Source organism: Camarhynchus parvulus, chromosome 1A (genome assembly GCF_901933205.1).
Source record: "Camarhynchus parvulus chromosome 1A, STF_HiC, whole genome shotgun sequence".
Lineage (NCBI taxonomy): Eukaryota > Metazoa > Chordata > Aves > Passeriformes > Thraupidae > Camarhynchus > Camarhynchus parvulus.
The window spans coordinates 46,679,978-46,693,065 of record NC_044586.1 but is presented as its reverse complement, the minus strand read 5'-3'; the positions used below and the strand labels follow the sequence as shown (position 1 = coordinate 46,693,065).

Sequence of the window (13,088 nt, the reverse complement as noted above, 5' to 3'; positions counted from 1 at the left end):
TTTCTCTCTTGTGCTCCATTTTCCATCACGAACAGCATGTGCAACTTCCCAGATTAGTTTCAGGCAAACATGCCTGGGAGCTGTCACCCTCTGACAGCAGGTACAAGAACACTTACTCTAGAAGGTAGTGTGCTCTGCTCAACCTGTGTTGGGAAGGAGAGTCTGTGGCATCCTCCTCATGGAGGCTGGTACTGACTTACCTCCTGTTCCACCCTGAACTCCAGAGGAGCTGAAGCAGTGGTTTGGGACTGAAAGAAATAGCACAGTCTCCTCTCAGTTGCCCTGAGAGGGCAGTGTCCTGCCTGCGCTCTTTGGGTGGGAGTTGGGCACTGATGGCAGAAGCTGTTTCAGTGAGTGTTGTAGCCCAGGGTGTAGGCCATCAGTCAACTGATTTCCTTTTTCCTTCAAAGTCCTCCTTCTGAGTGTTTGTATCAGCAGCTTCCATGTGTCCCATCTGCTACATGCTCCTGCTGTGTTTATCTTTTTTCTTTCCTGAAATGTGTCCTCATCTGCTGAATCCAGCTTACCTACCACCTTCTAACTCTGACAATGACACAAAACATGAGCAGTTTCGCAAGCTCTTAAGCATGCACTAGTTCTAATGACAGTTATTCTTTTCTGCTGATCTTTCTGATCATCTTGTTTATTTAGATTATAAACTCCCCCACTTGGTGTGTCTGCTGTAACTCTGAGTAACATCCTGAACAAGAGCGACCCTTGGCACGCCTCCTTAGATTTGGCCACACTTCAGCAGCCCTGGCCTCCTGGCCAGCCTTGGCCACGTACTCTGTAAGGACTTGTACAAATGGAGAGCTGACCATGTCAGGAAAGGGACAAACAGTGTGAGGTGAACAGTTTGAGGGGATAAGGGCAGTGGAGATGGGATTCAAAAGTGATGCTACTTCAATACACAGTTGGTTTTCCATTGCTTTGAATCAAGCAGAGCTTCGTGGCAAAGAAACAGTGACATGGCAAAATTGAGACCCAAGTGTATGCAGAATGCTCTGTGAGCAAGAGGTATTGCTTTGTGGAGAAAATCAGGCAGCGCAAGGTGTCCCCCACAGAAAGAAAGGAAAGAGACCCACGTAAGTGCTAATGATAGACAAGCATAAAAGTACAGTATGAGGGCCAGAAAAAAACTGCCAACAAATATTTGCAAAGGAAATGTGTAATGAAAGCCAGAAGGTATGCAGAGGGGGACAGAGCTTGAGAGAAACCAGCGGGACGCAGGGTGAGCAGTTCAGAGTGAGCCCCGGTGCCTGCGGGCTCTGCCGGGCCTAGCGGCGCCTCCAGCAGCGCCCAGCCGGGGGCAGCCCAGGCCAGCTGCTGCTCCTGGACGCCTGAAGGAGTTCAGTGCAAGCCTGAAGGAGTTTAGTCCAAGCCTGAAGGAGGTCAGTGCAAGCCTGAAGGAGTTTAGTCCAAGCCTGAAGGAGTTCAGTCCAAGCCCTGCCGGTGCTGCCCTTTGCAGCTGCAGGGCTCGGGCGCTGAGGGGCAGCCGGGCCTAGCGCAGGCCGCGCCGCAGCGTCTGAGGCCCGCAGCACCACCTAGTGCCGCCCGGGCGGCGCTTCCAGCCACCGCCTTCCCGAAGGAGAGAGCCGCTGCTAAAAATTCTGGCCGTGTTTGTGATAGGCAGCAAGGACTGAAGTGGAAGTCCCAGAATCGGTCCCCAGTGCCTGCCCCACAAAGGGGGCCGGGGAGAGCTGTAATGTGTCATACAGGCAGTTTCTCTTTTTAAAAATTTATTTAAAGAAAAAAATAATCTAAAACACTAGTATGTCACTAGAATACTTTAGTGCACAAAGACAGCATTGGACAGTACCTGGCCAAACTCTGGGGCTGCCCTCGTTTTCAACAGCTCTAGCATAATGAGACATCAAAGTCTAGTAGCAAAATATCCCTGCAACAATCCAAATATAAAACTTTTTGTACAAATATATTTTTCTTTATAGTACGTAATCACTCTTAAAATACATCATTTCCTTAGCAAAAGTTTGCAACAATATTAAAATAAATAAAATATCCTAGAGAACATTCAGTTCCATAATAAAACTGAAAACCAGAAGAGTATAAAAATTAATTTCATTATTAAAGTCTACTTCTGAGAGGTTTCTTCCCCTTTTTTTTTCATTAGGCCAAAGTAAAAAGCATATAAAGATGCCAGACCTATACAGACTATTACAGGTCCACTGCCAGGAGTCCTACCTTTTGCTAGATACTGATGTCAGCCTGCACTCATCCAATTGTGTGTGCAGGGTCAGGTTAACAGTCTCCTAGGTTTTCAGAGGAAATACCAATTCTCCCTTAACTATGGAGACATGACAGATGTTGATTGGCTTCCAAGACAATATCCTCTCTTCCTTCATTTTCACCTATGCATGTGGCATTTGGCCTTTCCTGCTAAGCTGAAATTACAGTCGCTCCATGGAAAACAAAGAGGAGGAAGTTTTCTGTGTGCCTTGATGATATTGTCCCTTAATTCAGTTGCAGGAAGTGAATCCACAGAAGTTTTTTACATACTGATTTTTCCCTTTTCCACACAGATTTGATTTTTTTTTTCACATTCTTCCTGCTGTCTAGTCCTCTCACCCCAGCAAGAACCTTTCTAAAAGTTTTCTGAAACAATTATGTCAGGCTAGGCAGATTACTTCTGCTTGCCATCTCGTTTGTATCCAATGAGAGCAGCTTTCCAAAGGAAATCTGGTTTCACCACTATAAGTGGCAAAGCCTCAAAGAGTGTGCTAACTTGCACATGATTAACCACAGAAGGGAAGCAATTTCCACATGCTCATGCGGTCGCTTCAGTAAACACCTCCTGGAGGGCTGAATTTGTGCATGGCTGAGGCAGCTTCAGAAGTGCTGGTCCTGTCACCATGGGGCACTGCTGACCATTCACTCCACAAAGGTCACTACACAGCATCTCACAGTCTTGTCTCCTGCACTTCTTCCTCTGTCTCCTCCTGCAAGGCAGTGATTTGGGGTCGGGGTTTACGTTTGCTGGAGTTTCTGTGGTGTGCTGGTGGGAGCTTAAGGCGCTCAGCGTGACTGATGGCCTGCCTGAAGGAGCTCTTCTCATTCAGCAGCTTCTGAAGGGATTCGTACTGCCTCAGTTTATTGTCCTCAATCACCTGCAGAAACATCACTCTGTTAGATGAGCAGTGATGGTGCTGACAGAATTCAGCTAATGCAACTAATGGAGCAGGGAAGAGACATGAAGACATGGCAAACATCTTCTAACAGTTTCTAATTTCTAGTCTGCAGTTGCTAATTAAAACCACAAAAACATGCATTAAAATTTGAACATGTGGCCTGTTGCCCAAATTACAAAGTGCTGCTGCACTGGCTGGTTTCTTCTTGTGACTTGGTTTTACCTCTGAGTCCCCTTATTGAAGTCTCCCAGTACCTTGGCATTTCCCTGGCACTGCTAGACTGCCCAGCTAAGAAAGTGTTAATTTTTCCATCATAAGCAGAGAGAGAAGGCTGCCACCAAGGTGCCAGCCTTTCTTTGTTCCGTTCTCACTAAACAAGGAAGCACTGCTCACCTCTATTTGAAGGAGACAGTAAGTTTACCCTGTAGGGTTGTGCCAGTCTCTCTGTCAGGCAGGAGCCAAGGAAAAATCAGGCTCCTTTGCTGGCACTGCAATATCAGCACATCTCTGGTAAGGGCACAGGTCTGACAGGAGAGAATTTTTAGCATCTCTGTTGCTAAAATGTGGTCTGGAGGGTGGGAAGCCTTTTCATAGGCGAGGCTGCCTGCCTGCTGGGGGCAAGACTGAGTCCAGCACGCACCGAGTAGCAGCACATCCAAAGGGATGTACAACCTGACTACTGACTAGACTGCTTTAACTCCAGGCACTGTTCCTCCTGCTGTGCTAATGCATCCAATCAAATACACATCCAAAACCATGTTTCATTCTGCTACCAAAATTTAGATGCCCTCTCATAGAAGAGTGAAAAAAAATACAGAGAGAAGAACCTTATTTTTAAGAACAATTTGCATAACTTGCTTTTTCTTTACTAACCATTTTTATGTAACAAAGGAAATACCCCAGGACTCTGGTAATTTGTCCCCTTGATTACATGTGAAAGCAATATTTACATGGCTTGTTTAAAGAAGTCAGCAATTCTGATCATCACATATTAGGAAACTCCTTTTCCCCAGGCAGCCTCCTATTGCTCAAGTGTAGCTGATTCTGCATTTGCAATTGTAAAACTCTGTGAGATGCTGAGATTTTTCTGAATCTCCTGAGCCAATCAAAAATATAAGGCACCAGCTGCTGGATCAGCAGCTGGATAAGATACACAACTTTCCTTCTTGCTCCTCCAGAACATGACCCAGCTCATCTGAGCACAGATGTCTGTCACAGATCAGGTGAAGGAGCAAACAGGAGCCTGCTGCAGTTCTGCCAGTGGATAGGTTGCTTAACTGCCCTGAATGACCCTCATCAATCCAGAAAACAATATTTCCACTTGGTGTGTTTTACATGTTCATCAAATGTGGTGAGAGAGCAGTAAGTGAGCCCATGAGAAATGCTCACCAAAAATCTCTGGCATTCCAGCATCGCCTCCAGTCTGTGCTCGGACAGTATCACTGTGCAGTTGGCAAATGCGTGCTTCAGGGTCTTCCTGATCACTTGGGAAGTTCTGAAAGGCAAACAAACAATGCAGTGTGCATGCCCATAACTGCACAGGCCCATAACACACATGTGCAACAGCCTGGCTGTGGGTTGTAGAACTTCCAGCAGGGACACAGCTCTGCAGTGCCTCAGCTGCATCTCTGCCATCAAAGAACCTATCAGCCATAGAGTAAAGGCTGTAACCAGGCTTCCCTGACCCCCTGCATGGAATTACCAACATGCATTACTGAAGTCAGGCTTAGTAATAGGCCATGCAAGTTACAAAAGATCTCCTTAAATGGTGCTGCCTCATGGGTTTTCTTATTCCATATTAGAAAACAGAACAAATGAACAAAACATACACAGGGTCCAGGTGAGCGCTTGGTTCATCGAGCAGCAAGATTTTAGCTTTGCTGAGAACTGACCGGGCAAGGCACATCAGCTGCTTGTGGCCATGGCTGAGGACACAGCCTCCATCCACAAGAACAAAATCAAGCTTGCCTGGAAATTGCTCTATTACCGACTTCAGCCCAACCTGCCAGAGAAAAGAAGGACACAAAAAGTTGGCAAGACATAATTACTGCTGACTGTGGTGATCATTTACATCATTCTAAATGCTATGGAAAGTGATCTTTGAAAGGAAAACAGGCCTCTTTGGTTACTAGGAGTTTAAAAATAAATGACCAAAATTTATGTGCTACATTATACCAACAGAAAATAACCCCCGTCACCATGGCTGCTGTCTCTACAGCTCTGACAGTGTTTCCAGGTGCTCCTTTTGCTGCCCCAAAGATCTTGTGCACTTTGGTTATGCTAAAGGCACGAGGGGGGCTTCCCTCTGGCACTGGTGACAAAGTGTTTAGAGAGGTGCCCATGCCAAGTGAAGCTGCTGCCTTTGGACCAGAAATCAGAGTCCAGCCCAGGAGATGTTTTCTTACTGTTTCTTCCAGTGCTCCTGTTTGCTCTCCTTTGGAGATTTACACCTCCCAGCAAAGCTTTCCATCTTCTACAGATCCAAACCAACTGTGGTCTTTGGCCTTATCAGCAGAGTTTCAACAGACATTTTTATAAATATGAAAACTAGGAAATAAATGTGAGTTGCATGGCTCCATAAAGCACTATAAAAAAGTAATTAAACTCCAGAAATTTATAAAGGCCGCCTCCCTTAGATTTTTTAAATATTATTGATCTGCAATTAATTTGCATTCCAGGGAGAAGAAAAAAATTGGAATTCCTACAAAGTGTTTTCACTTTGCATAGAAACAATATTAAACTGTGATGTATGGGTGTATATGTTGTGTTTCTGAAGAGCTTGTGCTTTAATTTTCATGCAAATTAAGGCCATTGTTTTGTTCCTTGCTCTCTTTTGAACACACATTGTGTCCTTAATGAAATTTTACATTCAATGGATGGAAAAGGTCCTTTCTTCTTAAAACTGCACAAGGTCTCTCCATGTACCTGTAGGGTTCAGACAGCTGACCACAGGAGTAAGACTTAAGCTCACAAGTCAACACAAGTCTGACAGATTGAGGTGCTGAAATATGGGAGGAATAAAAAATGTAACATCAGACAAGGCCTTGTTCTCTGCAGCTGATTGCAAGGAATGTAAAAAGCTGATGCTGATCTCAGGAGGATCCTCTAAATCCTCAGCAGTCAACATGGGTCTGGAATAAGCTGACAGCTCATTTCTGTGCCGTGCTCCCAAAGTTACACTGACTCACTGCTGAGCCAGACTTCAAGAGCATGAACTTGGTAAACAATCCAATCACTCCTAGTAAAAAGCATTACAGCTCTTTCTTTTTTTTTATTTGCTTTGCATTCTTGCCTGTGCAATGAAAACCTCCGTATCAAATACAGATTTGCCCAACTCCTTATGATAAACACTTCAAAATAAATTTTTTTTCACGCCATTGTAAATCAGGTTTAGCTCTTTAAAATCCCAAGCTCAATTCAAACACACACTAGAAAAAATCCTCCAAAGCAGGAGAGCTTATCTTCTTCAAGAAAGAGGATATTGATCCACACTAAATGTTTTCCTGAGCCTCAGAGAAACAGACAAACAGCACTGAGCACACTGTTGCCTCCTCTAGGGCTTTCTGAAAAGCTGCTGTCACACCATCTAAACAAAAATGTCATGATACTTTCATTTGACAGTAAATTACAGAATGTGTCTGCTTTCCTCTTTTCCAAATAAGGGGAAGAAATTAGAAAAACCCAAGGGAGCAAGCAGAGTTAACCTCCTGGATGGGAAAGGAGGAAGCTTTCAGATTAAGTCCCACACCTGTAAGCATTTTTTGATACTTGAGACTTGTAGTGAAGGAAAGTGGCACCAATGTATGGTTAGGTCTGTATTAATTAGGTCATCTGTACCTTGAGAAAAGGTACACACTTTCTGGGCTGCAATGCTCCTGTAATGCTTCTGACTTTTCCTGGGCATTACAGACACCTCTGCAACCCATGAAGCACTGTCAGAGCCAAGAGGTTGCACCTGACACCTGCAATGTGTGGCACCAGTGCAACATGGAAACAGAATCTGGCCCCTAAGCTTGGGAATTGGAAAAAAAACCACGTTGTGGAAAACCCAACAAAATATTAGAAGAGAACCTTCAGGTTTGGAATTCTAACATTCCATGACTCTCATTTTCCATGGCACAGGAAGCTCCATGACATAAGTAGAACAAAAGCCTGAATGCCTTGTCAGAGAAGAGAGCTCCTCCCAGCTGGCTTCCCATTGGCCTGAGAAGTGAACTATTTATATAAGACATAATAGATATGGTTTATAGCACGGCATGACCTTTCCCTGCCCTTGTTTCTTAAGATTCTACATTAATGTAAAATATGGCAATCAATAGACCTACACTGCACCCTGCTGCAACCACATCACCAGAGGGAGACAACACTGAACAGCTTTACCTCCTCTGCAACTTTCCATATTTCTTCATCGTTCCACTGCCCATAAGGATCCAAATTCATTCGAAAACTTCCAGAAAATATGAACACTTTCTGCAAGAAAAAAGACATACAGACACAGGTAGATAGATAACCTGAAACATTGTATAAAGCATTGGAAATTGTGAAGCATACAGACAAAAGAATAACCTTCTGCAATTACCAGATAGAGCTAACTGCAGGTTATTAATTTTTTTAAATGCTTTTCCAAAGAAATTATTTTGAAAATGCTTATTTATTAAGATTTTGGCAATTATTTTAATGAAATCTTAGCCAAACTTGCCTGAAAACCAGCAAACCCCAGATTTCAGCAGTTTGCAGAATAAAACATTTCCTGCATTTTCATTTTGAAATAAACATTTTAAAACCATTTTTGATTCTTGACTATGTGAAACACATTCAAACATTCCAAAAGAAAATTATCAACCTAAAGTGTGTGTTTCCACAATTTTGCTTAGAGAGGAAAAACTATTGCTTATTTGTCAAAATTCAGGGACATTGTGCTAAATTATTTTTCATCAATGAATTTCTTTTTCTAATAAACTGTAGCCAAACACACCTCTCAGCATCATTCTGTTCGCTGGAATTTCACATGTCCCAGTCCCTGTCCCACTGTCACAGGGCTGCAGCAGCCCCAGCCCTCTGGGTGAGTTTCCCCGACCGGACACCGCGGGCTGTGCTGGCTCCTGCCCTGCCCCTGCCCTGCCCCCGTTCCGCTGCAGGAGAGGAGGAGGATGCACATTTCCTGGCACTTGAAAGAGAACACACCCTTCTCCAGCTGAAGATTGCTACTCCATTCTGCTTCCCCCATCAGTTCAGGCAAGCAGATTTCGGCCATCATACCTTAGATACATATTTTGTAGCTCAAGAAGCAGTGACTCAGACAAAATTAAATATTTGTTGAATCTCTTTTTACATGGGGTGGATTCTGAGAGAAATTAGATTCTTCAAGGGACACTGAGGCTGTAGGACATTTAAGAAACTGGTTTTTTTTCTATGCTGTAAGGTACACTCACTGCTTGTAGTGAGGAGAACTTGCTCTCAAAGAATTTAAATGCCTTCTTGAGAAATATTACCATTTGCTTGCTCTTCCTGTGTACGTGCACAACAAATACCAAGGGGGAAAAAATTGAGACAATTATTTTCTCCCATCTTTCTAAACAAAGTATTTATTTAGAGAAAATGTGTTGAAATGCCAGTGATTCACAGCCACATAAGTCTTGGTAGTCAAACACTACCAAAAGCAGAGCAGGACTAGCTGTACCAGCAGAAAATAACAAGAGAATACACTTAGCAAGTGCTCTCCCAGAGTTTGGCCTGTCTACCACGATTTCCACCTGACCTAACCTGGGAACTTGGCATTCTTTCATCAGATTTCAGAGTGATTTATACACACATTTACATTAATCATTTAATTATGATTAATTAAAAGTGTAAACATTGCAGAGGAAAATAAATTACATTAATTAATTTGCTAGATTGAGATATGCATGCCATTGCCAACATATTTGGTGTAAAAGAGAAGGAAATAACTAATTCAAGAAACCAGAGGAGAAAAGCAGCTGCACTGTGGTGCTGTGCACTCAGTGGGGTGGATTTAAGTGCAATGATACCTTCAACACATGGCAAACAACACACTGACAAAGCTGCAGAACGACACTCAGCTAAAAATTAATCACTGAAGTAATTTTTGTAGAGACAACAGTGAAAGAGTAGACTCTTTTCCTTATAATTGTTATTGTTAATAACAGTGAAAAAAGCTTCAGTGAAGTACAGCACAGTCCTTTTCCCATGCCCTGCTCTGGTTAGGTGACATGAGTGGGGTGACATATTTGCAGCAGGATTAGGTTCTTCCAAGGAGTGGGTGTGGTGGAAACAGTAATGCTGTGGAAACAGTGTCAGACGTGGGTTTGCTCACACTGTGAGCCCCATACATTTAACTAATGGTATGCATGTTTTCATTTCTCAGTGCTAAAGAATAGTTAACTGAGCAAACCAGTTCTAAAGAAGATAGGGCTGAATAACATTCCTGCTGAAGTGCACCAGGCAGAGCAATAAGGGGTACAACTTTCCTCTGAAGCTGCTGCTATTTCTAATAACTGTGCTTTCAAGAAGCAGGGCACTAAAAGCAAGCTATTCCCAAAAGCAGGGTTGGTTTTTAATCCCCACAAAGTAAATATTTCATTGTCCTGAATTCTGGCACTTCTCTCTCCATTTCAACACCTTCTTCCATTAGAAACCATATAGGGTTCATTTAAGTAAATACCATATAAGTCACCTGGGCAGTTAAGGGTCTGCTTGAAGAGAAGCAGAAACAAATCTCTCCACATTCTTAAAAACTTGAAGTCTAAAGTGAAACAGAAACACCCAAAAGTGAATATGAAGGACTTACATTGTTCATAAATATGGAAGAAGTAGAAATAAGGAGAACATTGGAAGAGTGAATGGACGGCTGGTTAGACTCGCAGCAAATCTGGAATAATTTCCTTCTTGGTCACTTGTTCAAATTCCCACAGGATGACAGTGGGTGTGATTATACAACAAACAGTTTCTTAGACCTGACTATACAACAAACAGTTTCTTAGACCTGACATCCACCCACAAGCAAAACATTCAGAAACATAAATATGGTCATATTTATGTTCTGACCACCCCAAATATTGCAAATCAACCCTTCTGAAGGGCATTTATCTCCATTAGTGGTTACAGCTTCTGTGTAGTGGTGTGTGGGGCAATAAGATTCCTAAGCAATTTATGTGTTATGTGGAGAATCAAGACCCCAGAGTACCTAAGGAAATGCTTACAGAAGAGTTAAGGATCAGCTGACAAGAGGCTGCTAAGGAGTAAGAGTATCCTGGCTGTGAGTAGCTGCTGCTGCAACCTGTGTGCAGGTCCTCAGCAGGACCCATGGACCCTTCTCCCCACATGTCCCAGGGCTGGAGGACAAATGTAACATCACCTGGAACCAGGTAGCAGCTCCATGCACAGAGAAGTTAGGAGTAACAACAGCATGACCCCCTTGTAGCCTCCTCTGCTTTGCCTGTGTTATAGCAGCAATATCAACATGAAGTAAAATCAAGTTACTGTGTGAATGCTTTAGCACTAGATGCAAAGTTAGAGGATTTGTTTTCATAGGTGTCCCTTTAGGGACTTTACACTGACATAAGAATAAGAGTGTAGAAACAATAAAAACCTGAAGGGTTTCTGGGACCAGTTCTGTAACATTCTCCCTTGAAGATGCCAAAACATCTCTGTCCCATAGAGCTTTCTGGTAAATACAAGTGCTGTGCTCCTGGCAACACTGAACCCATGATATGTGGGTTCAACCTGTATGCTGCCCAGAATGAGCATGAGCATGTGGGGCTGTTAATTAACACCCCCAGTTGCTCTGTGCATGGCTCTGATGCAGCAGGCACTTCCTGCTATGGTGATGCTGCCTCATCCCAGTGCCCTGCAGGACCCTCTGTGGGAGCACCTTGGGAAGTGGCCCTGCTGAGCAGCTGCACCAGGCAGGAGTGTGCTGGCATACCAAAAGCAGCCATGATGACCTCCAAAAGTAAGCAGGCCTGAAGGGTATGAGAAATAGTGCTGGAGACAGACAGACAGACAGACAGACAGACATATACAATGAGCAGAATGTGACAGCTGCTGACAAACTGGAACTACAAAGATAAAAGTTGCAAAATTTCACTTCAGTAAAATAAAGGAGCAAAGCAAATTTTTTTTTGTCAGCTGGCAGTCCTGCAAACTCTAGAAAACCTGTTCTCTGTGTTAAGGTTGATTTAAACTCTATATGGAGTATTTACATGTAGAAAACTGTGAGATCCACCAGGATACATGGAATAACACTAAATAAATCATCAGAAGTCATACCCTTCCTCAGAGCTAGCAGCACCTCGTGGGTCTCAGGTCTCTCATCACTTGTTTTAACTGGAAATCAACTGCAGGTCTCCCGTTCTCCCCTCAAACACAAATTTCTGAAGGCATGTCCTCAATCTGACTCCGTTAAATACTTCAGGATGCAATCTGCATGAGGACCCAGGCATAAAAGCCTTACTGTGTTGAAACCAAATTTAGCTGGAAATCCTCACTCTGGAAATATGGTGGGCAAATACCTGCAGAAGAATTATCAGAAAGGCCTGTCCAGGAAGAGATAATGGGTGCAAAAGTAGAGCCTGGTGTCAGTGGATCAATTGTTTCTGGGAGAATGGCAAACAGCCTGCAGGAGCAGTGTTGGGCAGGCTGGGCTTCAGCAGCCCAGCCATGTGAGAAGCTGCAGCAAGGAACTTCCTTGTGGGTGCTTCAGGAAATATGTTTTATATGATTTAACCATCTACAAGGCATGACAGCCAGATTTGAGATACTGAAAGAAACAAGGGGTTTACCTTTGCTTCTGCTCAGTGTGATCCCTGGCCACCCTGCAGGCCATTCCACCACGGCCTGTATGGAGCAGACAGCAGAGTCTTAGGACTCTGTGTGTGCCATGTGGTTATGCTTTAGTGAGGTTCCCACAGAGGAAAAGCACTTATTTTCTACTAAATTGGGAAACTTAGGGTTAAGGAAGAGAAGGAGAGTGTTGGAAAATTTTCAGGAGGAAGCATAGCATGCCTCAGGTAGAGCTCCATTCTCCTTTTGTTGGCGAAGCCTCTCCTGGAGACAGTGAATATCCAGGTGTTGCTGTAGGAGAGCCTCCCAGGAAAGGAAAGGCAACTTTTTTTTCCATTCTGAAGCTTTAGGTGAATGGCAAAGAACAAAAGCCTCCCTTTGTTCAGCTGGGAAAAGCAGGGTGGCATATGCAATTTCTCTTTCCTGCTGGGAAAGTGCTGCTGAAAACTTCATTTTGTTCTGAATGTGGGAACTTTTGAGGCATAATGTGCAGTTCTTTGCCAAGGCTTTGGGACAAGTGCTGTGAGCTGAAGCATGCAAACAGGCTGGCAACTCTCATGACCTTACAGAGAATGGAGGGCTGGGATTATTTGGCATTGATCCATGTATCAGGGACTTCCAAATGTGAACTAAATGTGTAATTTTAACAATGAACTAACACTGCACCTCACTAGCAAAAGGGCAAGTTATATGGTCATGTAATAAATGTCTATTGCATTTTGCTGATGGCTGCAGAATGATATTTTCTATACCATTAGTGACTCTATAGTGAGTGCTCAGCTATGAGAATTATCCCTCATATTTTCACTGGGACAATGAGACTGCTTGTTACCAAGCATTCAGATTACTTCTCAGTCCATGCATTCCCAAGGACAGCTGGAGATGGAACACAGAAATTCTGGTGGGCAACCACATCCCAAAGGGCAAAAGGCTAAGAACAAAGAGATGACTATGAGAGAGATAAGGAAGCCCCTCCCAATACAGAAATGTGTACTTGGCTGTACAGGAAAATTTTCCAGTGCAGACATACCTTACTGGTAAAAGCATCCTTCATGCTATACAGCCATGCTTCAGAAGAAAGCTGTATAATATACCTGTCCTCTAAACTAAATACAAGCAGCTGCACATGCAATTCACTGC

The 13,088-nt window shown here is 43.5% G+C and overlaps 1 protein-coding gene across 1 annotated transcript in view; it reads right to left on the bottom strand.

Moving 5' to 3' along the window:
• Positions 1-2,136: 2,136 nt before the first annotated feature.
• Positions 2,137-13,088, bottom strand: part of CFTR (CF transmembrane conductance regulator) — an 87,400-nt gene continuing 76,448 nt past the window's right edge. The window contains exons 24-27 of the mRNA XM_030960059.1: positions 7,527-7,616; positions 4,976-5,148; positions 4,536-4,641; positions 2,137-3,125 (exon numbers count right to left, since the gene is read on the bottom strand). Coding sequence (XP_030815919.1) covers positions 2,919-3,125; positions 4,536-4,641; positions 4,976-5,148; positions 7,527-7,616 — 576 coding nt within the window. The 3' untranslated portion in view covers positions 2,137-2,918. The remainder of the gene's footprint in view (positions 3,126-4,535; positions 4,642-4,975; positions 5,149-7,526; positions 7,617-13,088) is intronic.